The sequence below is a fragment of the Gadus chalcogrammus genome, chromosome 6, assembly GCF_026213295.1.
Source record: "Gadus chalcogrammus isolate NIFS_2021 chromosome 6, NIFS_Gcha_1.0, whole genome shotgun sequence".
NCBI lineage: Eukaryota > Metazoa > Chordata > Actinopteri > Gadiformes > Gadidae > Gadus > Gadus chalcogrammus.
Window position 1 is genome coordinate 17,134,569 of NC_079417.1, and position 21,304 is coordinate 17,155,872.

Genomic DNA, 21,304 nt, shown 5'->3' on the forward strand with positions numbered 1-21,304 from the left:
CTTAAAAGAAAAATAAAAGGGTTTATATTTCTTCTTACACTAACATTTCTTGAAATATTAGGTTGATTTGGAGTCACCTGACACCGCCCAGCCTAAAGAGACGACAGGAGAGAAGTTGAGGAACTCTTAATGGCCTTCCCAGTCTTCCTAGAGTCTTGGCAGGATGAGGCTCCCCAGATGATGACGACCAGCGCCTTGAGGAAGATCTGTCTGCTAGATCACTAGACGAGACAGAGACCAGACCCACTCCCTGACGGCCCAAACGCCATCCAGCACCAAATAAAGACATCACGTACCATCCATCAGAGCGGCAATACTTGTCTATTCAAGTACACACACGGATAAACTACAAGCAAAATTAAGGATAAACTACAAGAACTCATATGAATAAACTATGAGTAGACATACGGATAAACTACAAGTACACATACGGATAAACTTAGAAATTCTAACAGCAGGTGAGTGAATGGCAGTGCTGTTGGGACTCATGATGCCTTCAGTCGGGTTAGGGTAACAACTGAGTAAGTCTTGAGTTACTCCTAGGCTGTGGGTCTGAGTCCAGTTCATTTACAAGTCTTAAACACGGCGGACATTTTTGTGTTTCATGCAGCATTGTTCAAGGGGAAAATAAATACATTGTTCCAAGAACAAAGAACAAATGAAGTCCTCCTCTGGGTTTGTATCTGTACTTCCTCTAAAGTTCAGACCTTACTGCAAAAAATTCTAGGCTTCAAGTTAATTCGAGCTTTTGGTGAAAGTTTGTTGACTTTCTTCCTGTATTTTTTATCTCCTGGACCGTCCTGGCGCGTGTGTGTGTGTGTGTGTGTGTGTGTGTGTGTGTGTGTGTGTGTGTGTGTGTGTGTGTGTGTGTGTGTGTGTGTGTGTGTGTGTGTGTGTGTGTGTGTGTGAGAGAAAAGGGTTGGCAGTCTAGGATTCAAGCACCAGCTTGTATAATCTCAATGGAGCTGATCCATCTCCAAGATACAGATGGCTTTGATAGTGCTCCCAAAACATTGTTTTAGTGACAATGCAAAATAATAGTGAAGGATAGCTTTGCTCTCTGTGTCCTGATGCGTAATCTTGAGTCTGCTTCCCGCCGTATTTGAACATGATCCCAGACAGCGTTCATGTAATTCTTTGAGAGTTTCCTTCCAGAGGATGAGAATGACATTTATCCTTGCTGCGGACCGCCATGAGAGCGGACACAACAAGCCCCTCTTTTCAGTGCCAACTGAAGCTAGTGAGCGCCTGTCAACACGCAGGGGGCCCGGGGAGCCATTACCCAGCACCCACGGGGCCCTAACCCAATACCCAGGGGGGCCCGTAGGAAATACAGGCTGGAATCCGCCCGTTTTAAACATGTGTGAATGTCTCCCAGTCTCCAGGGACCACCGCAGTCACTGGGCCAGGAAGACCGGCCACAACTCATTCCCAGTGACATTCCTAGCGCCGGATAAACCACAGCAAGTGCAGTGAATAGGAGACAGCTTACGGTCTGAGCTAAACACTCGACACCAAGCGATGCCGAGGCAGCCACATTAAATGTATGCATGTTCTTCCAGGTACGTGAGCTAGTAGTTGAGTTCTCTTTTCGTGTCTTCTGCAGCTTCCTTGGCAAGATCTCCTTAAAGAAAGAGATCCTTGATCTCAATGGGCCCAACCTGTCTAAATCAAATTTAATTAAAGCCAGAGAGAGAGGACCCCCCAGGAGGTACCTGGCAGCAGGGGCAGTCTGCCCTACAGGTACAGAGGCCTCTTTCAGGGTGCTCCCATGGAGACGCCCGTCACCTGTCACCCTATCCAGAAGACGACGCACTTTACCGCACAAACACAGCCGGGGGCCTCGATGACAACACACTCTGCGTTAGGAAAGAGATATTACCTCACTTTGAAGTCAGGGAGCGGCCAACTCAACACTCTGAGGATGAGGTCATTAAAACGTACTTCAACCTGTTTCTATTGTGTCTAATGCGCTTCATCATAACTGACAAAAATAACGATTTGAATCCCGCCACAGCATCTGGGAGTCAAAAGAAAACTGTCAGCCAGTGAGCCAAGTTGAAACAGCTTGTGCTGGTTGCCATGGAGGAAATAAATGAGCGATGCAGTGGGAGCCAGTGAATGAGGAAGCTGTATTCAGGGGAAGAGAGCACCAACACCAACCGCCATCTGACCCTGGGACCGTTGGCCTCATTAAACTATTTGTGTTGTTTAGCAAAACCGTTCAACAACAAGCATGGCACACATCCAGCCCAAAGAGCACCCCTTTCTTTACTGCCCTGCTGACACGAAGCCTTCACCATATATATAGATATAGATATATAATATATAGGCTGGAATTCATTCATCCTTGATTCTCTATACTGGCTCAATAAAGTGAAATAAGTGTCACATTACGTTGTTACAGCTCTTCAGTGGTAAATAACACTCATTCTTCCATGCAGGCTTAAAACCACAACCATGCTGCTTAAAGTAATGCCCACTTGAAACATTGACTTTCTATGAATAACGTGATTCAAAACTCTTTCTTGCTTAATGCCACTACGTCATTTTTATGTTTGCAGCCTGTCTAGACTCTACTGTAACCATTTGTTTGATTTCAACTATTTTGAAGTTCCAGGTTTTAATTTAGTACTTCAACATTTTGTTTATTTGCCAAGCAGTATGTTTTGTCTGACATTTATGAATTGTCAGTGATCGAAAAGTCAAACCAAATAAAGTTGGTTTTGTCCTTCCAAAGTAAAGGTTGCTGAAGTTAAAAGTGGAAATGGAAATGTTATTGTGGGCAGGGTGCTCTCTCGGTAAACAGCTGGTGAGCCTGATGGCTCTGGGAAAGGAGGCCAGGAATGGGCCCTTGATGGACCCACTTCCTAGTGAATTGATGTGTGATTATGAGTTCGGGCCCCCACTGTTAATATCCTTCACCATTCAGATCTGTGTGTGGCAGGAGCCACAAAAAAGAAAATATCACAATGTTTATGACCTAATGAGTCTATTTCAATCATGTGCCAATATTCCTCTTTTGGATTTCGCTGGTCTGGTCACAGTACCTTAGTATAACTTGGATCAACTAACCGGTAATGAAGAAATTATAATCAAGCAGGTAATACAAAGGTAAACACCAATCTAAGCTTTGAAGACTAACAAACTTATTGATCCATCATCTAAGCACTATTCATGATTCAGATTCAATTAACGACAGAACGCTGAGTCACAGAACCAGTTGAAGCAAACTGTTATAAAAAGTACATTATAAACCCATGTTATAAACCTCTAAGCAAGGTGAACAGGAATGTGTCTGAATAGTGGAATTAACACATGCATAGTCCAGGATGAATGACTGCTTCATTCATGCCTCAGAATCCCAGGTGTTGACGTGGTTTTACATTACAGCTGTTTTCTAGTGACTCATTTTATTGTCGACAGAAACTGACGTGTGTGTGTGTGTGTGTTAATTTTATTTAGTCTTGGCTGTCTGGACGGAATGTGTTGCTCATTGAAATTACACAATGCCAGCCTTAAAATTATTAGTATAAAAAGAAATAAAGCAATAAAACAAACTGAGGTTTCATTTCTGAATCAAATAATTAGAAATGAAACCTATGTGACCTTTGGTTAGAGGGCCTCCCGCAGTGCGCCGTGTGGCTGAGGTACAAACAGGTCCTCAAGCATTCAACTCTACACAGATCACACAGATCATACAGGTAAAGGTTAGCGTCTATCTGAGTGTGTGCTCGACAAACACAAACGGACACATTCTGAATTAAAAAGTGACCACGGAGAAAAACCTCCACACACCTCGGGGCCTCAGCACAGTCCCTCACCTGTCACTTGTCACTCTTACTTTACCCAAAGGACTCGTTGAAAGATGTACTTCAGTAACGTAGACCAACCGTCTGAATTAATACTCGCCTCGTGTGCTTTCATTTTCTCTTCCGCAGAGGTTCACCGGCAGCGACGGTATTATTTAAAAGGTGTCCAATCCCTAGAACATCATAGCCCAGCATCCTCATCATGTCGCCTACTCACCAGAAGGCGCAGGGACGACTCATCCAGAGTGGAATAGCTCTGAAGAGACATCTGGTTCTCTCTGGTCACAGGTGAGAGAGACTCGTGCTGAGGTGGGCTTTCTCCTCCGGCCGCTGGCAGTCTGCAACCTGCAGGAATGTGTGGAGCCTCTCCGTCTGTCTAATCTATGGGACTTGAAGCCAGTCTATTATTCTGATATAAAGCTAAATATAACTATTCTGGCGAATGGGAAGCACATAATCGATCCCCCTGTGTCCTGTCTGGAAGTCGGTAGAGCAGACACGCTGATACGGACTGCTCGCAGGGTTTTGAATACAGAATTCCCACACAAAGTTTCTCTGAACCCGCCCCTTGTGGTTCCGACTGGGAAGCATGCGCTTCTAGTGCGCTCCCCTGTGGTGACGCATAGTATGACACCCCGATGCACGGTTCGGAGACATCAGTTCATCCTCTTGTCAGGCTCACGTTGGATTTTTTTTTAGATATCGCAGTTTAATTATTTGCTGGTTTTTACCAGGCTTATGCCTCTGAAAATGAATCAACAGCCAACTGACCTCCAATCGTGTAAAATTGTGGAATTAAAGAATTTGTGAAAATACTGAGTTGAACAAAAACTCATAATTTCCATTTACTCATTTAATGTTTAAGCCCCGTAATATCCCAGTTTGATAGTCTGAAGTATAGCTAAAATCCATCCATAAAGTCAATAAACCAAAGTTATTTTCTGTATTTCAGATCAAAGGAAACATATGTTACATAGATTTTAACCAATAATACTTAACAGTTTTGAAAAACACTTCATAACCATCCAGTTGCTTTAGTTTTAAATCAAACTGAAAAGAGCAGAGACTGCTTGAAGTGGAATGTTCTTGGTCAGTTAGCAGAATGATAATGTTTACACACACAATTGTTTTAGCAAAAAAACATTTTGCCTTACACATAAACCCATACAGTCAAATGAAGTATCACCCTTACAGATGATCACGATAAGTAAAAGTAGTTGTTTTGCCATTATATAAGAATAACCTATAATAAAAAAGAAAAGAATCCCTTATTTAAAAAAATACAATTATGATTAGACTGGTTAGACAAACATTTAAAAACGTAATCAGGACAAGAGGTGACTACATTCCATTTCAAATTAGAGGCTGAATGGCTTCAGGAAATAATCCTCGATACACCAGCACACAGACAGGCACTTATCAAGTATGGACATCTCCTTGATCACAGAGGAAACCAAGATGATTAGAGAAGGATAAAACAACACAGATATTACTGCCCCCTTCCTCTTCATCATGCCCCCTCCTCCTCTTCATCCTGCCCCCTCCGGCTGGGTCATCCTCCTCTTCATCTTACTCTTCATTTGGCTTCTTCGGCAGCTAGTAAAAGAAAGAGACTTGTTGCTATCCGGTTCATTTTTACATATTTTATGAACAGATTATCGAAGACTTTACAAATACAAACAACACACTTTAATCAAGGGGGGGGGGGTATCAATTTTATTGATACCATTATTGAAAACATTATAGATCAGTACGATTACAGATATGGCCGCGTTATTTTAGATGCAATGTTACATATTGCGACTTCATCTGAGAGTTTGACTCATAAACATTAATCGACTGCAGAGACTCCCAGTCCTGATTTTACTGGGAACAGGCTGCGGCTCAGTCTGCAATTTCATCTATCAGTCCCTGAGGGATCAGCTCATATCCTCCCGCCCTGAGATCCTGGAACTACGTCAGGACGGAGCAGTGGTGTACGGAGGTACGCTCGCTCCACTTTTCACTCTTCATCTGTGATGATGTCATCCCTGAGGGGTGAATCTGCTCCAACGTGTCCTGAACTTGAAGCTTGTGTTCAAGGCCAGTATTTTGTTTTTAATACCATTGGTAAAGTTTGGTTTTAACTTCCAACATCATGCTCCTCAGACACTTTCTTAGTTAGCTTCCACTTTATTTCTGTTCGATATTCTTATTTTGAACCTTGAGCAGGGCAATTGTTACAAACAATTTCCTTGAGGATTAATAAAAGTGCTCATTTTAGTTGTAACTATTCTATACAGAACACAAATATTGAATGAGTATTATTTTAGGTTAGGTTTGATTCATCGGACGCGTGGAGCTTACCTTTCTCCCTGGGCTCCTCCCTCTCCTTCGCCCCTCTAATGTAGTTGGTCTGACACACAGACACAGACGCACAGACACAGACACACACACACACACAAGTCAAAGCGGTACAATGAACACAGCCCCTATTCGAGGTGATAAAGTTGGGGTTCAGCAGAAGGGGGTCTCTGGGACTTCTCTTACCCAGGTGAAGCTGAGTTGGGGTACTGGGGGGTGTCGAGGAGGGAGGAGAGAGGAGCCGGGTCTCTGCTGCGCTGGGACCGGTTTGGACCAGGATTACCACCACCGCCGGCCCTCTGGGGGGGGGACGGCAGACCCCCACTCTGAGGGACCCTCCCTGGGTATCCCCACCGCTGCTCGTCCTCCTCCTCTTCATCCGCTCCGAACAGCTCCCCTAGTGGCTCGGCTGAACACAGCACACAGCAGGACCTCAGTCAGCACGTCATCAGTCACCTTGCATCAGTCAGCAGCACATCACCAGTCACCTGGCACTACGCCATCAGTCACCAGTCACCACGTCATTATTCAACGCGTAACCAGTAACCAGGTCATCAGTAATATTATTCACTTGGTCACTCTGACACGGGGCGGACAGGATGTGTTGTTGTGGGCGACCAACGTATGTTGCGTCCTGAATTTGTCCGGTCTGACACAGGGACCAAACCCAACAGCCCATATATGGTGTTGAGGCTTCAGTGTGATTTCCCTTTGGGGAAGCAAACGGTTAACACACGATTTAAAATGAGTTTTTTCTTTGCCAACTGCTAGTTGAACTCTGAGGGCACGGGTTTGTTGATTTCCGTTAGCATTTCCACCGGAAGTAAAGTCACAATCTTCCTTAAAGGGCAATTGAATCCCAAACAGTTCGTTTTTTTACATATAGATCTTTTATAATTGTCTTGGAAAAGGCACAGCCAGGGAGAATGGCGAGTTCCGTCTGGGCAGCGGATGACTGCGGCGTCCGAGAGAAAGGTTCTCTTCCCGGACGCCTCCAGTAAAAACTCTAGTATTAAAATGTTGTCTACTGGTTGCTCATTCAAATAAAATTCCCCCCACTGTTGTTATACTTTCAGCTCTTCGTTCATTGAATTCATAATTTACTTTATACGTCTACGTTGCTTTTGTGTGAAGTGCAAAATGTTGACATTACATGAAAGCTGTTGATATTATGTCCCTGTGTGAGGCACAGTGTTTTTAAAAGTTCCCAAAAATAAGATTTATTTCTATCATAATTCCCGTCCCATAGTGATGTATTACTACTCTAATCTGTTTGTTGGCTATAACATCACCCTTTAAAAAGGTAGACACCAAATGTTTTAAGAGAGAAGGAGCAGCATGGAGTCAGGAAGCAAAGACCAACCAATCACAAGGTGAGAGCATGAGACAACACAGGGATCTTCAGCTCGTTGGCCAGGTAACGGTGACTGGAAACCAAAGAAAGGACTCCATCAGACCGACACCAATGTGCTCATAAAAACCCACTTTAGAAAAGAATGTGACCAGACAGACCGGGACGGAGATCATCCTGTCCAAACACCGATCCAACGTCCCCACACAGAAGTTAGATCAGGATAGGACGTTCATATATGGGCAGGCTGGGAGAAGAAGTGTCCTGGCGATCTGACGAGGTCTCCGTGGAGCTTTACCTTGGTGATGGACCCTCCTGTGAGGCTCTGGAGAGGCTCGTCTGCGAGGGTTCTCTACAGCAGCGAACGGCGTGATGAAAGAGGCCTTCTTTATGTTGTTCACTGGCTTGGAGGAGCAGGGTCGGAGGTCACACATATCCTGTTGCCGGGAAAACCCAACAGAAGGACCAAAATAACTCTGCCCTTTAAGGACTCGTTCATAACATCAGAGTACTGCTCTATCTTCAACTGCATACAGCTGCTAGGCTCATTAGGAAGATTTGTTTTTTTTTTATTGATTTAAATAAATGTATCCAATCAATGAAATATCAAATATTTAAATGCTTATTATTTAAATAATATAACACCTCTGGTCCAGTAAATGCATAAAATAGCTTTAAATTCTACGGCACTTCAGATCATGAAAGAAATGGATATAAAATAGAAATGTATCTTCTCCTACAACACAAAACCACATGTTGTGCACAGAATTTAGCATGTGGTGACCGATCTGTTACAAAGGGGATCATTTTTGAACCGCCTACCTGATGATGGAACACCACAGACTCCTCCAGCGCCACGCCGCAGAACTCACAGGGAATCATCAGTTCGCCCTCTAGTGGCCGGGCCGGGGGACTGCAGCGGGCGGGGGCGTCCATGGGCAGGAAGGTGGAGGGACCGGGGCGGTTGGCGGCGGGCTCTGCGTGGCTGTGGAAGGTTCCGCTGGTGCCCCTGCTCATGGGCTCTGCGTCAGAGGGAGACAGGGGCCGCTTGCTGAAGGAGGCGAAGACCGACGCGGGGCTGCAGCCAGTCTGCAGAGAGGGAGAGGAGAACATCAGGGTGGTGAAGGCTTCGCATTAGGAGGGATTCAGGGGGCCTGATCAGCCTCTCTGGGGCCCCAGATCCTCCTCTATCCTCCAAGGAAAGTGAGAGCTTCCAGGAACTTTGTTAGCCTGGTGCTACCAGACTCTCGTACTTCATTTCATTTGTACAGAGTCAGGACCTACTCAATTGACTAATGTTAACTCACTCGAAGGCGGGTGTCTGTTGAAGTTTAAAACTATTGGATCTGCCCAGTGCCACTCTGGATAGGCCATAACTAATCGCTAACGTTTGGTGACGTATGTCATGCGCCGGGACCGGCCGGGAATCACGTTGCGCACAGGCTGTAAACAAACCAAACACTGTGCGTGAAGATGTCTGTCAACGGGAGCTGACTTTAACGTCAGTGATCTCAGCCGGTCCCTCTGTTCGCTTATTGGACACACAAAATTTGGATGGAAAAACCCCGCAAATAGACCTCAAACCCAGACGTAGTACTGAAGGGAAATTAAAATTGAGCGGAAGTACTTAGGCAGGCGGAGCCAGGCTAGAACATTGTAAACGTTCACAGATTTAACCTCCAGGCAATTATAAATAGACAAGAAAAAAATCGGGAGAATTGGGAATGCCCTGCCCAGCCTTTAGCCCTGTGACCCCTCCACGACCTTTCCTAGAAAACTCACACCAAAGAAGTGACATTTGAACTTTCAACTCTTCCTCAACTTCCATCAGCTGTTAACTACACTCCAGCACATCTCCATCCACAACTCAGTGCTTCACTCTTGCTAGAAGCGGCCCTTTCTGTGTGTGGTAAAACAGTGGGCGCATTATTGAAGGTTGATGTACCTGATGCAAAATTAGGTCTTCTTCAGGGAACAAGGCCTCACAGAACTCACAAGGCAGCATGGCATCTGGAAGACAGAACAATGTTCGACAATGCAGACAGTGTAGAGAGAGTGGGTGATGCTGCATCTCCAAGTGCTAATGCTACATCACCTAATAATAATAATAATAATAATAATAAATGAAATTTACATAGCGCTTAATATGGTACTCTAATACGCTTTACATATTGGCCTATCAAAACTATGTAAGACAGATTAGGAATAAAACAAAAACATAGGTTAAACATGAAGAATAAGGTGGGAGTTAGGTGGGGAAGGCTAGTGTAAAAAGGTATGTTTTGAGTGCAGATTTGAAAGATGACAGGGTTGGAGAGACTTTGATGTTGGAGGGGAGTGAATTCCAAAGGGTGGGGGCAGCAACTGAGAAGGCCCGATCACCCCAAGTCCGTCGCCTAGAGCTACATCACCTAGTGCTAAAGCTACATCACTTAATGCTAATGCTACTACATCCCCTAGTGCTAATGCTTCGTCACCTACTGCTAATGCTACATCACCTAGAGCTACATCAATTAATGCTAATGCTACATCCCCTAGTGCTATAGCTACATCATCTAGTGCTAATGCTACATCCCCTAGTGCTAATGCTATATCACCTAGAGCTAATGCTATATCACCTAGTGCTGCGCACGGACCAAACCACTACAGGAAAACTACACGAGTGGTTTATTCCACTCATACCCCAGTTACCAGACATTAGTGTTCATCTCGAATGCCACAGTTTTTCTATTGACTGAATCAGCTGAAGGTCAGATATGTGTCCCTGATTCTTTGAGCATATTGTTTCGGTGTTATCCAGAAGACACCTGGTCCATAGTTCTATTGCAACGTTGTAGTTCATGTTGGTAATGGTAGCACATTTATTTGAAACTGTTAGAAGGCAGGTGTCCGGTTATTGAAAACAAATGCACATCCCATTATTGATCATGGATCATGATCCAGTAGATCGAGTCAACAAGGCGGTGGTATCAGTGTTGCAGTGCGACCAGTGACCCACCAGAGAGCCCTCACCATTGTATTGGTTACCCTGGGCTGCAGCTGCCTCTGGGTGCTGGACGTTGTTGTTGCTGGGAGGAGAGTTGAAGGAGTTGGAGGCATCGGGAGGATTCCTCCCCAGTCGTTCGTCCCAGACGTCCGTCCACAAGGAGCTGCCCTCGGCCGCGTGCTCATCCGGGCCCGGGTCGCTCTGCAGACTCAGCGCCAGCAGGAAGTCCAGGTTGGTCTCCTCCTCCTCCTCCGCAGAGGAAGAGCCCTGAGGCCAGGCACTGCCGGGGCTGGTGGTGCTGGAGGTGCTGAAAACTGTCTGTTCTTCGGCATGTTCCAGCACTGGATCAAAGTGGAGGAATTGAGTATGAATGGAGAATAACAAGTAGTGCCGAAAGTAGTAACAATAGGTAATAACAAGCAGCCTTAATTGATAAGCATTTAGGCAATTGACAGATATTTGCTTTAGACCAACAAAGAAAAAAGAATGCCAAACATTTGTTCCTTGGAGCTTAAGCAATGCAGGTATTCTGATTTGGAGAGCATTTGAAAAGCAATGGCAACCTAGTTGTTTGAATCAATAAAGTGATGACCGCAGTGCTGCTCGCCAGACAGTCAAACAGCTTATTGAACTGGTGTTAATGAGGCTAAAGGACTCCTCTCTGTCCTGACTGGCTAAAGGAGTCATCTCTGTACTGATTGGCTAAAGGACTCCACTCAGTCCTGAACTCACGTTGGCTGAATGATGCGTTCCCCGGGACGGAGGTGGTCCTGTTCCCTGGTCCCCGGCCCGTGTTGTACCCCCTGGGGTCTGGGGACCAGTGGAAGCCCCTTCCCCCCCCTGCACTGATGTTGCAGGTCTTGGGAATCCTGCTTTCGGCCTCCAGAAGATTCCGGATGGCGGGCACGTCGAACCAAGCCGCGGGGGACTGAGGCTCCGCCGTGCTGAAGCTGGTCCGGTTGTTGTTCCTCTCCGGGGGGGGCGTGAGGCTGCCGCAGATGGCCGGGTGGGCCGCCTGCTCCCGCAGCATCACGTTGCTCCTGCAGAGCAGGCAGGGCTCGGTCCGCGTGCCGCAGTACTCCTCGTGCTCCTGGGCCTTCCTGGAGGCCAGCTCCAGGCCGCAGTACTGACAGGGGACCAGACGCAGGGCGCACTCTGAGCTCTGAGGGGACACAAATCCATGTGGTCAGAACAGGAGCCTGGCCAGACGGACAGGGGAGTGAGGTGGGACCGACAGAATGCTTTGAAGATTGATCTCGTCAAAAGGTCAGCCCTCTCTTACCTGGTGGATTTCCACACGGCCCTTATCCATCTTCAAACCACACTTGCATTTTATCTGAAATGAAAGTGAAAACAATGAAACAATCAAAATGAAACCTGAATGAAAAAACGAGCAATTCTTCCCCGCTCAAAGCAGGAAAAAAAGCACACATTGACTTGCTGAATCGCTACCTTGCACTGTTCTTACATGTTGGATACACGTTTGAGCGTTACCTGCGTGTGTTCCTGCTCCTTGTGTGTCTGCAGCTCTGTTCTTCGCACGGGCTCCTGGCAGATGTCACACAGCGCTATGTTCCTCCGACAGTGGATCTCATGTGTGGTGAAGTTGGCTTCAGGAATATCGTGCTTGCTAGGGAAGAAAACACGTTTAGAGTCATTGTACTGTGGGCAGTGACCCCATGACGTTTTGTTGTCGGTCTCTCTTACCAGTTGCTGCATATCTGGGTTCCTTCGTCGCCCATCATCAGCTTTACCTGAACACAAGTACTACGTGTTGACGACAACGGAGTACTGATCCATGATAGATCATGTTTTTTTTTGCATACTTCGCAACACGTGGTTTTAAGTTAGCATATACTTTTAATATTTAGCATTGACATGATACAACACATGTAACACGACTGTTGAGAATCAGTTTCGTTTTGCATATCCAGCTCCAGGAACCCGACACTGAGTCTTAAATATCCTGCAGCCTCCTCCATCAAGACCCCGTCCGCCGTGGGGTCAAGACCCTCTCTGCTGTGGAGTCCTCCAGACCCTGTCTGTTGTGGGCTCCTCCAGACCCCGTCTGCTGTGGGCTCCAGACCCTCTCTGCTGTGGGCTCCAGACCCTGTCTGCTGTCTGCTGTGGGCTCCAGACCCTGTCTGCTGTGTGGTCCAGACCCTGTCTGCTGTGGGCTCCAGACCCTGTCTGCTGTACAGAACCTGTATGGTCCAGACCCTGCCTGCTGTGGGCTCCAGACCCTGTCTGCGGTCTACTGTGGGGTCAAGACCCTGTCTGCTGTGGTTTTATGACCCCGTCTGCTGTGGTAACCAGTGTCGATGAAACCGAAACCGAACCATCCCCATTGTTGACATAACAGACTAAACTCCACGCTAGTTAGGATAAAGTAGAAATATACGAAGTTACATCTCAAAGTGTACATCATGTGAACAAATTACCTGAGCAAAGACGTCCAATGAAGTGTTTGGTTATTAAGTCCCGAATTTGAAATGATCAACTGGTCTCAGTTGGTGACGGAGCTCAGAGCCAGATAAAAATTCATGTTGATCTACCAGGAGAGTCGACCACTGAAGTTCAGCCAAGGCGGAGACGCTCCAACTTCCGGGTGGAGGCGATAGTGCATCTGGATTGGTCGAATGGAGTTGAGCGAGGGATGCGTTCGTCTAACCTACTGGGTCAGCTTGAAGGGGGTTAGGGTAAGTGGACTCAGAAAACACAAACAGCCATTTCATTCCATGTTTATTGGTTGTACTATCAATACTGTCATTTCAGACATTTTCATTACGGTAAGGCACAGTTTTGTTCAGGTAAAACACTGATCATATTTACAGTAAATATTTGATGCGGTTCAAAACTCAGCACATCTCAGTCAAAATTGCCAACCAGTGGTATTGCCATCGACGTAGATATATAAAATATTTTTTTTCAAATCTGAAAGCCCTTATTCTTTGTAATTCAAAGACTGACGCCCAAAAAATATTTTAAAATGAAATGTCACAGAACCAATTTTCACATGAGGGAACAAATGGGTAAAAATCCAATAGAGGATTTGTAGTTGGAAAAAAGTATCACCAATACTGTTAATATCTTAATTAATGCAAGTTGGATCATGCATCTTAAAAAATGTGGTCAATAATATGCATTTTGGGGCACATGGTTTCATCTCTTGAGAATTGAACGAAAACATTCTGATTCCCTGACTAGTAAAATGACCCATGATTGTCAAATATATTGTTGAGACTTAAACCGTACCCAGAATAACGCCCTCAAACTTTAACCAAGGAAAGAAAACATTCAATGTGTTTGCGGAATTGGAATTGCATTTGTCTGTGCCAAGATGGCACACAAGTAGACCTGCTGTTCTCAGACATCATTGAGAGGGACAGGACTGACAGACATCTTTGGGAACCAACGACAGACATAAATCTACGCCACAGGTTTGTGTTGTGTGCATGTGTAACGGCCATTTTGAACAATCAATAGATCAATTCCTGAGGGGAGATTGTGTTAAAAAATAAAAGGTTACATACATTTCCAGCATTTGTAGGGACAGAATACCATCAATGACCAGCACCCCAGAAAGTCACTGAATGAAATGACAGTAAACTAAATATTCACATGACATCACACAACACTAGGCTACTTCTTTTTTTGTTAGCATGTTTTTGCAACTTGGCGACATGGACATCTTTTAATCTAATTCATCACTCCGTGTTTTAGAAAGTGGTTCTAAGGCGTAGAAAGTGACCGTCTAATTACAATAATGTTATATTTCAATAACCCCATGTAAAAAATAAAATAAAGCAGAAAAAAACATGTGCAAAAAACTCAATATTGCATGACCAAATTCAAATAGCCAAAAACGAATCTAATGAGGCTATATCCATTTTCATGTCTCCTTACAATTATAAACGGTCCACTGTATCTCACTCAGGGAGGGAGTTGTATCCTGCCCTCGCAGACAGCAGTTTGATTTGTTTCTTAAACCTCCTGTATACATTTTTTTACCCATCTTCCCCCATCACTAATGACGAAAATACTCACCAAGCAAATATATAAAACTCTTCAATTGGATTATTTGGTCACCCAAATGGCTAAATCTAAAAATGATAAATCATAATTAGTTTAACTATCAAGTAAAAAAAAAAAGAACAAAATCATAGTATGTAAAATGGTTTTGAAAACTATAACTCTATACACCAACGTTTCCTGAAATAAGAATGCTGCTTTTGATTTAACCTCCCGATTCCCTTGGTCCAAAGCACAGATGAGCGTGTCCCTCCTACCAATTAGTGAGCCACAAGTTATCCTTAACTAACAGCCCCATACTCTGCTGGTTCAACACACATGGAAATATCTCTTAAAGGTTCCGCGACGAGGGGACATCAAGAGATGTAAGAGGAACAGACGGGGCAATACTACAACGGTACAGGCCGAGAAGGTTGAAAAAAAAAGGCACAGAGATCATAGGAGACGTCACAGAGGTAGCGCCAGGCGGGAGACGCAGAAGAGCTAGTCGGTTATGTATTAAACAGGTGTGTGTGTGTGTGTGTGTGTGTGTGTGTGTGTGTGTGTGTGTGTGTGTGTGTGTGTGTGTGTGTGTGTGTGTGTGTGTGTGTGTGTGTGTGTGTGTGTGTGTTCATCTGTCCTTGGATCCCAGCTTCTCGATCAGGTCCTGAAGAGGAGCCAGCTCTCGCCGGTCGATAAGGTTGAACTCCTGAAGGAGAGACAGACAGACAGACAGACAGAGGGACAGACAGACATGTCATGGAGGTTCATGCTGCAGGGAGATCCATTGTTGGTTAAACTACTGGTGTCTCTTCATGAGACGGCACCATCCCTCCACTTTGGGATCACATATCTGTCAGGGCAGCCAATCAGAGCCCTGACTCATTTGCATTTCTACGATAAAAACGAGTTTTGACGGGGGACAGCAAGTGGCACTTGGTAAGTCTGATTCTTTGTAAGTCTGATTCTTTGCTTCAACCTGCTGTCCTTCAGAGAGCTTCCTTCTAAGCGATAGGATTCGGTTATTTAAAAAAACTTGTCTCCAATTTTACAGAAGTCTTGTTTCTCACTTATAATTAAAACATGCCGCAGGCAAGTTATAAGTGAGAGAGGCCACAACCATCAGTGAGTGGAATGATCTGAGAGCCACTCTGCTCTGGCTGACCGCGCGCTGCCACTGAGTCTGCATCAGACTAAGCAAGATAAACCACGGCTTCGGCTCATTTAGGACCCATCACCGCATTGGTTCTCTGACTGGTTTGGGGAATCCATCTTGCCTGTCAATCTCACTTGACAGCACTACAATACCCAGAACCTATTTAGTGCTGACCTGGACGAAGAAGATGAAATGCTTGAAGGAGGTGTTGAGATGGGCCTCCTCCTGCAGCTGCATCACAGAGTCGAAGTGCTGGTGGTAGATGTGGGCGTAAACCCGGAACAGACGCTTCAGGATCGTCTTGGCAACGGACATGAAGTTCTTGGGGAAGGGGACTCCTGCAGAGAGAGCAGTGTTATGGGCCGTGGGGACACCACTCAGGGGGGAGATTGGGATCAATCGGTCATTGCCAATCAGGTAGTTAGGGGCCGGTAGTTAGGGGCTGGTAGTTAGGGGCTGGTAGTTAGGGGCTAGTAAGTTAGGGGTTAGGGGGATGGTAGTAAAAAAATTGGGTGGAATGTTAACACAAATAGTCCCATGTGCGTTTTTGTGCTTAATGTTTTGTGATTTGGGCTATTTTGGTTTCACTTGATGTGGTGAATAAATGCATTTATTCTTTTATGTTTTAAAGTTGTTTGGAAATAAGAATTGTGCTGGCAAGTTGGAAGGTCTAGGTTATCCTAGAGACAGTCTCTCTAACCGCTGGCTGTCACAATCACAAAGAGGAAGTGAGAAAACAGTCAGTTTCCTAACACTAATAATACCTTAAAGTCAGCTTCCGTGTTTCTGTCTGTGACATGAATATTTTTCAAGTCGGATGGCGAGAGTACCGTTGCCATGTGGAGCTAGGGAAACACAGAAGGTATTGTGAACACTTAGACGCACCGATCTTGGAGGGGAAGAGGGTCTCGTCGTCCAGCTGGTCCTGGACCCAGGTCATCAGGTAGTCGATGTACTTCGGGGCCGAGCACTTGATGGGCTTCTTGATGTTGGTGCCGTCGGCCCAGTGGTACTCATACCTGAGGGGACACACACACACACACACACACACACACACACACACACACACACACACACACACACACACACACACACACACACACACACACACACACACACACACACACACACACACACACACACACACACACACACACACACACGTGGTTTGTGGGACATAGGGCAGACAATTGGTTTCCTCAAACATGTTTTTGTTACTCGTGAATTTCAGAATGATATAACACAATGTTTGTTTTAAAGTTCAATCTGTTGTTTAGTAACCCGAAGCACAGTCCATCTCATATCCTGCCTCACAGATAGACTTTTTAAAGATACACAAAATAATGACAAACGTATCTAGTGATTATTCTGGAGTTCCTTTTGCATATTATTTTTGCATATTTAACTAGGAGAAACATTATTTTCCCATGAAAACAAATTTATGAAGCCATTGTATAAAAAGGCAATAAATGAGTTGTTTACACAACAGAGGCCGCCCTGCTGTCTACGTCAACAGGAAGTGTGCTCTGGGCTCTTCCTCCTGATTACAGAAACAACCAGAGCAGAGCGGAGGGCCGAGGAAGTGTAGTCTGGTGTCTAACAGAGCTGCTGGAACAGAGAAGCCCCCAGCCCTCTCTGACCATGTGACCATTTGCAGATGACTGCCGGTGGAGACCACGTCACATGGAACTTGGAAGGCCCACGATTTGCTTTAGATAATGATCGTCTCTTCCCCAGCACAGCACAGGCCTTTAATAGAAGTTCATCTTAACCCTTGAGTTTCCTTAATCAGCCTGGATGTGTCCAATTATCCGTCTACCATTTGCCCGGGGTTTCTCACAAAGGGATTTGTGTCCAGTATTGGAACGAGCTCTTAACGAGTTTTTAACATGACACCCTCGTGTCCTGTTAGAAAAGTTTCAGAAGAACACGTGCTAGTGATTCCTTGAGTAACTCCAGTGTCACAGGAGGAACCAGCTGGTTTCGCTCTCCAAACATTCACTATTCTGGATGTCAGAAAACGGCACCCATTTACCGCAGTGAACAGTCTTTAACTCCAGGCCTAACATGTGTGAATGCTGCCACTCAATGCTGCCTCACAATAGTAAGTTCTGTCCTGATTAGTGCTGAATTCAGCTATTCACTAACATTGCACAGCAGCTACATGTGATGCTAGTAACTTCTGTGATTGGTCAGGTCAGGAAAAACCAGGAAGGGCTCTTGGTAATCCCTTTCCCAGCGGCAGTAAGCCACACCAAACCACGTGGCTGATAAAGGCCCTGACAAGCAGACTTGACTCGACTTGTTGTGAACATTACACCATGGGCGTCGCCCGTCCCCACTGTATGGAGGCTGCTTGCTGTGGTCGTGTACGGTAACGACGGACCCGTGAACCCCCCCCTCCGCCCCCAAACCACCACCCTGTCTGGGCTGGCTCAATGGGGGTGACCTTTCACCTCCTTCTGCTCCTTCAGGGTGGTGTCACCCTCTTGTAGAGATAGACAGACAGGACTACTACAGTCTCTCCATAAGGGTTGCGTCACCACATTGGACAGACCGACAGATGGGACTACTAGTCTCTCCATCAGGGTCACCTCGTTGGACACAGACAGGACTACTCCAGTCTCTCTCTCTCGTTGGACAGACAGACAGGACAACTACATTCGCTCTCCCGTTGGACAGACAGGACTACTCCAGTCTCTCTCCTCCCCCCCCCCCCCCTCTCTCTCTCTCTCTCTCTCTCTCTCTCTCGTTGGACAGACAGGACTACTACAGTCCCTCCATCAGGGTCACTTCGTTGGACAGACAGGACTACTACATTCTCTCTCATTAGACAGAACGATAGGACTACTAGTCTCTCCATCATCAGGATCACCCAGTTATCTATCTTAATCTCAATCTTCGGGCTTCCTTTAACTACTCCAGAAGCCGCTCTGGAAGGGATATGATACCCCTCTCCTATAAATAGTCCGGTCCTCAGGTTTCAGGAGGAACAGTATCGCGTTATAAGCAATCGCAGGAATTAACTGTCCTTGTGTAGTGCGGCCTCATTTGACTATCTCCATGGGAACAACCTACAGTCGGTCATATGCACCCACATGGAGCTATCTGCAGCCAAACCGAAGAGGCTCTGAGTGAGTCGTCAGCCTCTGTCTTGGCTCAGTGCGCTGTAACCCACGTGAGGCTGTCTGCTGAGGGACCGAGCAGGAGAATCAACAAAGAGTCAGTAAGGAGGAGATGTTCAGTAAGGAGGAGAGGTTCAGTAAGGAGGAGATGTTCAGTAAGGAGGAGAGGTTCAGTAAGGAGGAGAGGTTCAGTAAGGAGGAGATGTTCAGTAAGGAGGAGATGTTCAGTAAGGAGGAGAGATTCAGTAAGGAGGAGATGTTCAGTAAGGAGGAGAGGTTCAGTAAGGAGAGGTTCAGTAAGGAGGAGAGGTTCAGTAAGGAGGAGATGTTCAGTAAGGAGGAGAGGTTCAGTAAGGAGAGGTTCAGTAAGGAGGAGAGGTTCAGTAAGGAGGAGATGTTCAGTAAGGAGGAGATGTTCAGTAAGGAGGAGATGTTCAGTAAGGAGGAGAGGTTCAGTAAGGAGAGGTTCAGTAAGGAGGAGATGTTCAGTAAGGAGGAGAGGTTCAGTAAGGAGGAGAGGTTCAGTAAGGAGAGGTTCAGTAAGGAGGAGATGTTCAGTAAGGAGGAGAGGTTCAGTAAGGTGGAGAGGTTCAGTAAGGAGGAGAGGTTCAGTACCTAGGACCAGCAGACATGACAGAGCAGCTGGTTTCACTGCAGAACTCTGTGATTGTTCCATAGAGCATGTTGATCTGGTTAAAAAAATCCACCGCTGAGGAGAGAAAAGAGACTCCGTTACTGGGACCGGTACATTCAGCATTCAGATACGGCACCATTTTGTCACACGTTTATCCAGACAAAAACTAAACTGACACAAGCGTCATCATGGACTGTACTTCTGCAGTTAACTAATAAAAGCTGATGCTCACTGTTGACGGCGATCCACTCGTTAAGGTCCTCCCCCTCCGGCAGCATGACGGCCTGCCGCAGGTTCCCGCTGCCCAGCGTGGCCTCGGCGTGTTTCAGCAGCTCGTACTGGTGCGAGCCCTCTGGGATGTTCTTCTTGGGCTTGAAGGTTTTGGACGAGCGACTGCCACTAGGAGAGAGGAACGTGACTGGTGATTCACCGCAGAGGGGGCCGGACGGCTGCTCTCTGATCATTCACTAGGATCAGAGTTAACAGACTGCTTTGTCTCTAAAAGAGTATCAGGGTTCTGGTGGAATGAAATGACAGCTGGACCTGAGGTAATAAACGTTCATTAGATGTTTACACAATAAAGTTAAGCTCTACAGTAATGATGGATGATTTGGGTTCAATTGTCAACAATTATACAAAATGTATGCCAACGGACCTAAACACCTACAGACCTATAGACCTAAGGACCGAGCTACAGACCCAAAGACTTAAGGACCGACCTACAGACATAAAGACCGACAGACCCAAATACTTACAGACAGACCTAAAGACCTACAGACATAAAGACAGACCGAGACATAAAGACCTACAGACAGAGCTACAGACCAGTAGACCTACACATCTACAGACCTAAAGCCCTACACACCTACAGTTGAGCACTGCTCAATTACATGGATGAGCAGTAACGAGGAGCAGTGAAGAGGAGCAGTGAAGAGGAGCAGCACAGAGGAGCAGTGAAGAGGAGCAGCAGAGAGGAGAAGTACAGAGGAGCAGTGCACAGGAGCAGTGAAGAGGAAGGAGTAGTAGAGAGCAGCAGATAAGAGGGGCAGCGGAGAGGAGCAGCGGAGAGGAGCAGTGAAGAGGAGCAGCAATGAGGAGAAGTAGAGAGCAGCAGTAGAGAGGAGCAGTGTAGAGGAGCAGTGAAGAGGAGCAGCAAAGAGGAGCAGTGAATCGCAGCTCAGTGAACTGGGCCAGCGTCCCTCCTCCCCACCGCCGTTAGCCGGAGTCTCGTTAGCCTGAGGAGCGCAGATCCTTTACAACAATTAGAAGCAATCTAGCGGGCGAAGACGATCCAAACGCGTCGTTTAATGTCTCCACACTCGGCGTCTCTTTAACTACATGGTTTAATCCGACGGTGGGTCGTTGTTGGCCACAAACTAAACCTCGTCTCCGCAGACCATAAGGTCTACTGAGCTAACGTCAGAGTGCAGGTCGGGGTTCAGTACTCACAACAAGAAGCTCATCTTGGCGTAGCGCGGAGACGCGGACGACTATACTTAAGAACCGGTCTGGTTAAACTTTAATACTAGTAAGACACTACACGGAGCGGACTTCTTGTCAACACTGCTATGTAGTTAGCCGTCGCTAAACGAAACCGCAGCCTCTTCCTCTCTGAGCCCACCCCAAAGCCACGTATTTGCGTCCTCTGCCGGCGGGACACGGCGATGCGATGCGCCCGAATGAATTGACGCTTTACTCCGGCAGAGGGCAGGCGCGGGTGTGTTCGAAATCAAGCAACCCGATGAGATCCTCGTAGACGCCGCTCCTCCCGGATGAGCTCCGGTAGAGGGCGACAACCGGTGTGCCCCTAGTGGTGCGCCCCTAGTGGTGTGCTCCGCCCGGATGACGCGACACGGGTTCTAAATCGAGCATCCCCGATGAGCTCC

At 46.3% G+C, this 21,304-nt stretch overlaps 3 protein-coding genes across 8 annotated transcripts in view; all 3 read right to left on the reverse strand.

Moving 5' to 3' along the window:
* The window catches only part of LOC130383885 (smoothelin-like), a 52,992-nt gene extending 48,444 nt beyond the window's left edge, over positions 1-4,548 (reverse strand). For all 6 annotated transcript variants that reach the window (XM_056591772.1, XM_056591771.1, XM_056591773.1 and 3 more), the window contains exon 1: positions 4,030-4,548. In XM_056591772.1, coding sequence (XP_056447747.1) covers positions 4,030-4,080 — 51 coding nt within the window. In that variant the 5' untranslated portion in view covers positions 4,081-4,548. The remainder of the gene's footprint in view (positions 1-4,029) is intronic.
* Positions 4,549-4,651: 103 nt separating this feature from the next.
* Positions 4,652-13,099, reverse strand: LOC130383886 (TRAF-type zinc finger domain-containing protein 1-like). Its single transcript, XM_056591775.1, has 12 exons — positions 12,934-13,099; positions 12,200-12,246; positions 11,987-12,122; positions 11,775-11,828; positions 11,225-11,654; positions 10,519-10,833; positions 9,452-9,516; positions 8,329-8,595; positions 7,805-7,943; positions 6,342-6,564; positions 6,159-6,207; positions 4,652-5,408 (listed from the first exon to the last, which is right to left on the reverse strand). The coding sequence occupies exons 2-12, from the start codon at positions 12,235-12,237 to the stop codon at positions 5,382-5,384; spliced, it is 1,743 nt and encodes a 580-aa protein (XP_056447750.1). The 5' UTR covers positions 12,238-12,246; positions 12,934-13,099; the 3' UTR covers positions 4,652-5,381.
* Positions 13,100-13,467: 368 nt separating this feature from the next.
* LOC130383891 (MOB kinase activator 1A) lies at positions 13,468-21,079 on the reverse strand. The gene is made up of 6 exons (XM_056591781.1): positions 20,868-21,079; positions 19,651-19,817; positions 19,400-19,493; positions 16,545-16,678; positions 15,834-15,997; positions 13,468-15,212 (listed from the first exon to the last, which is right to left on the reverse strand). Exons 1-6 carry the CDS (start codon positions 20,879-20,881, stop codon positions 15,135-15,137), a joined length of 651 nt encoding a protein of 216 aa, XP_056447756.1. The 5' UTR covers positions 20,882-21,079; the 3' UTR covers positions 13,468-15,134.
* Positions 21,080-21,304: the final 225 nt, after the last annotated feature.

Coding starts and splice junctions, on each gene's coding strand:
- LOC130383886 (XM_056591775.1), bottom strand. CDS start 12,237: ATGATGGGCGACGAAGGAACCCAGATATGCAGCAACTG. Junction 12,123..12,199: donor ACCCAGATATGCAGCAACTG/GTAAGAGAGACC, acceptor TTTCTTCCCTAG/CAAGCACGATATTCCTGAAG. Junction 6,565..7,804: donor CAGGAGGGTCCATCACCAAG/GTAAAGCTCCAC, acceptor TGCTGTGTTCAG/CCGAGCCACTAGGGGAGCTG.
- LOC130383891 (XM_056591781.1), bottom strand. Junction 19,494..19,650: donor CGAGTGGATCGCCGTCAACA/GTGAGCATCAGC, acceptor TTCTCTCCTCAG/CGGTGGATTTTTTTAACCAG. Junction 15,213..15,833: donor ATTTCATCTTCTTCGTCCAG/GTCAGCACTAAA, acceptor TCTCTCCTTCAG/GAGTTCAACCTTATCGACCG.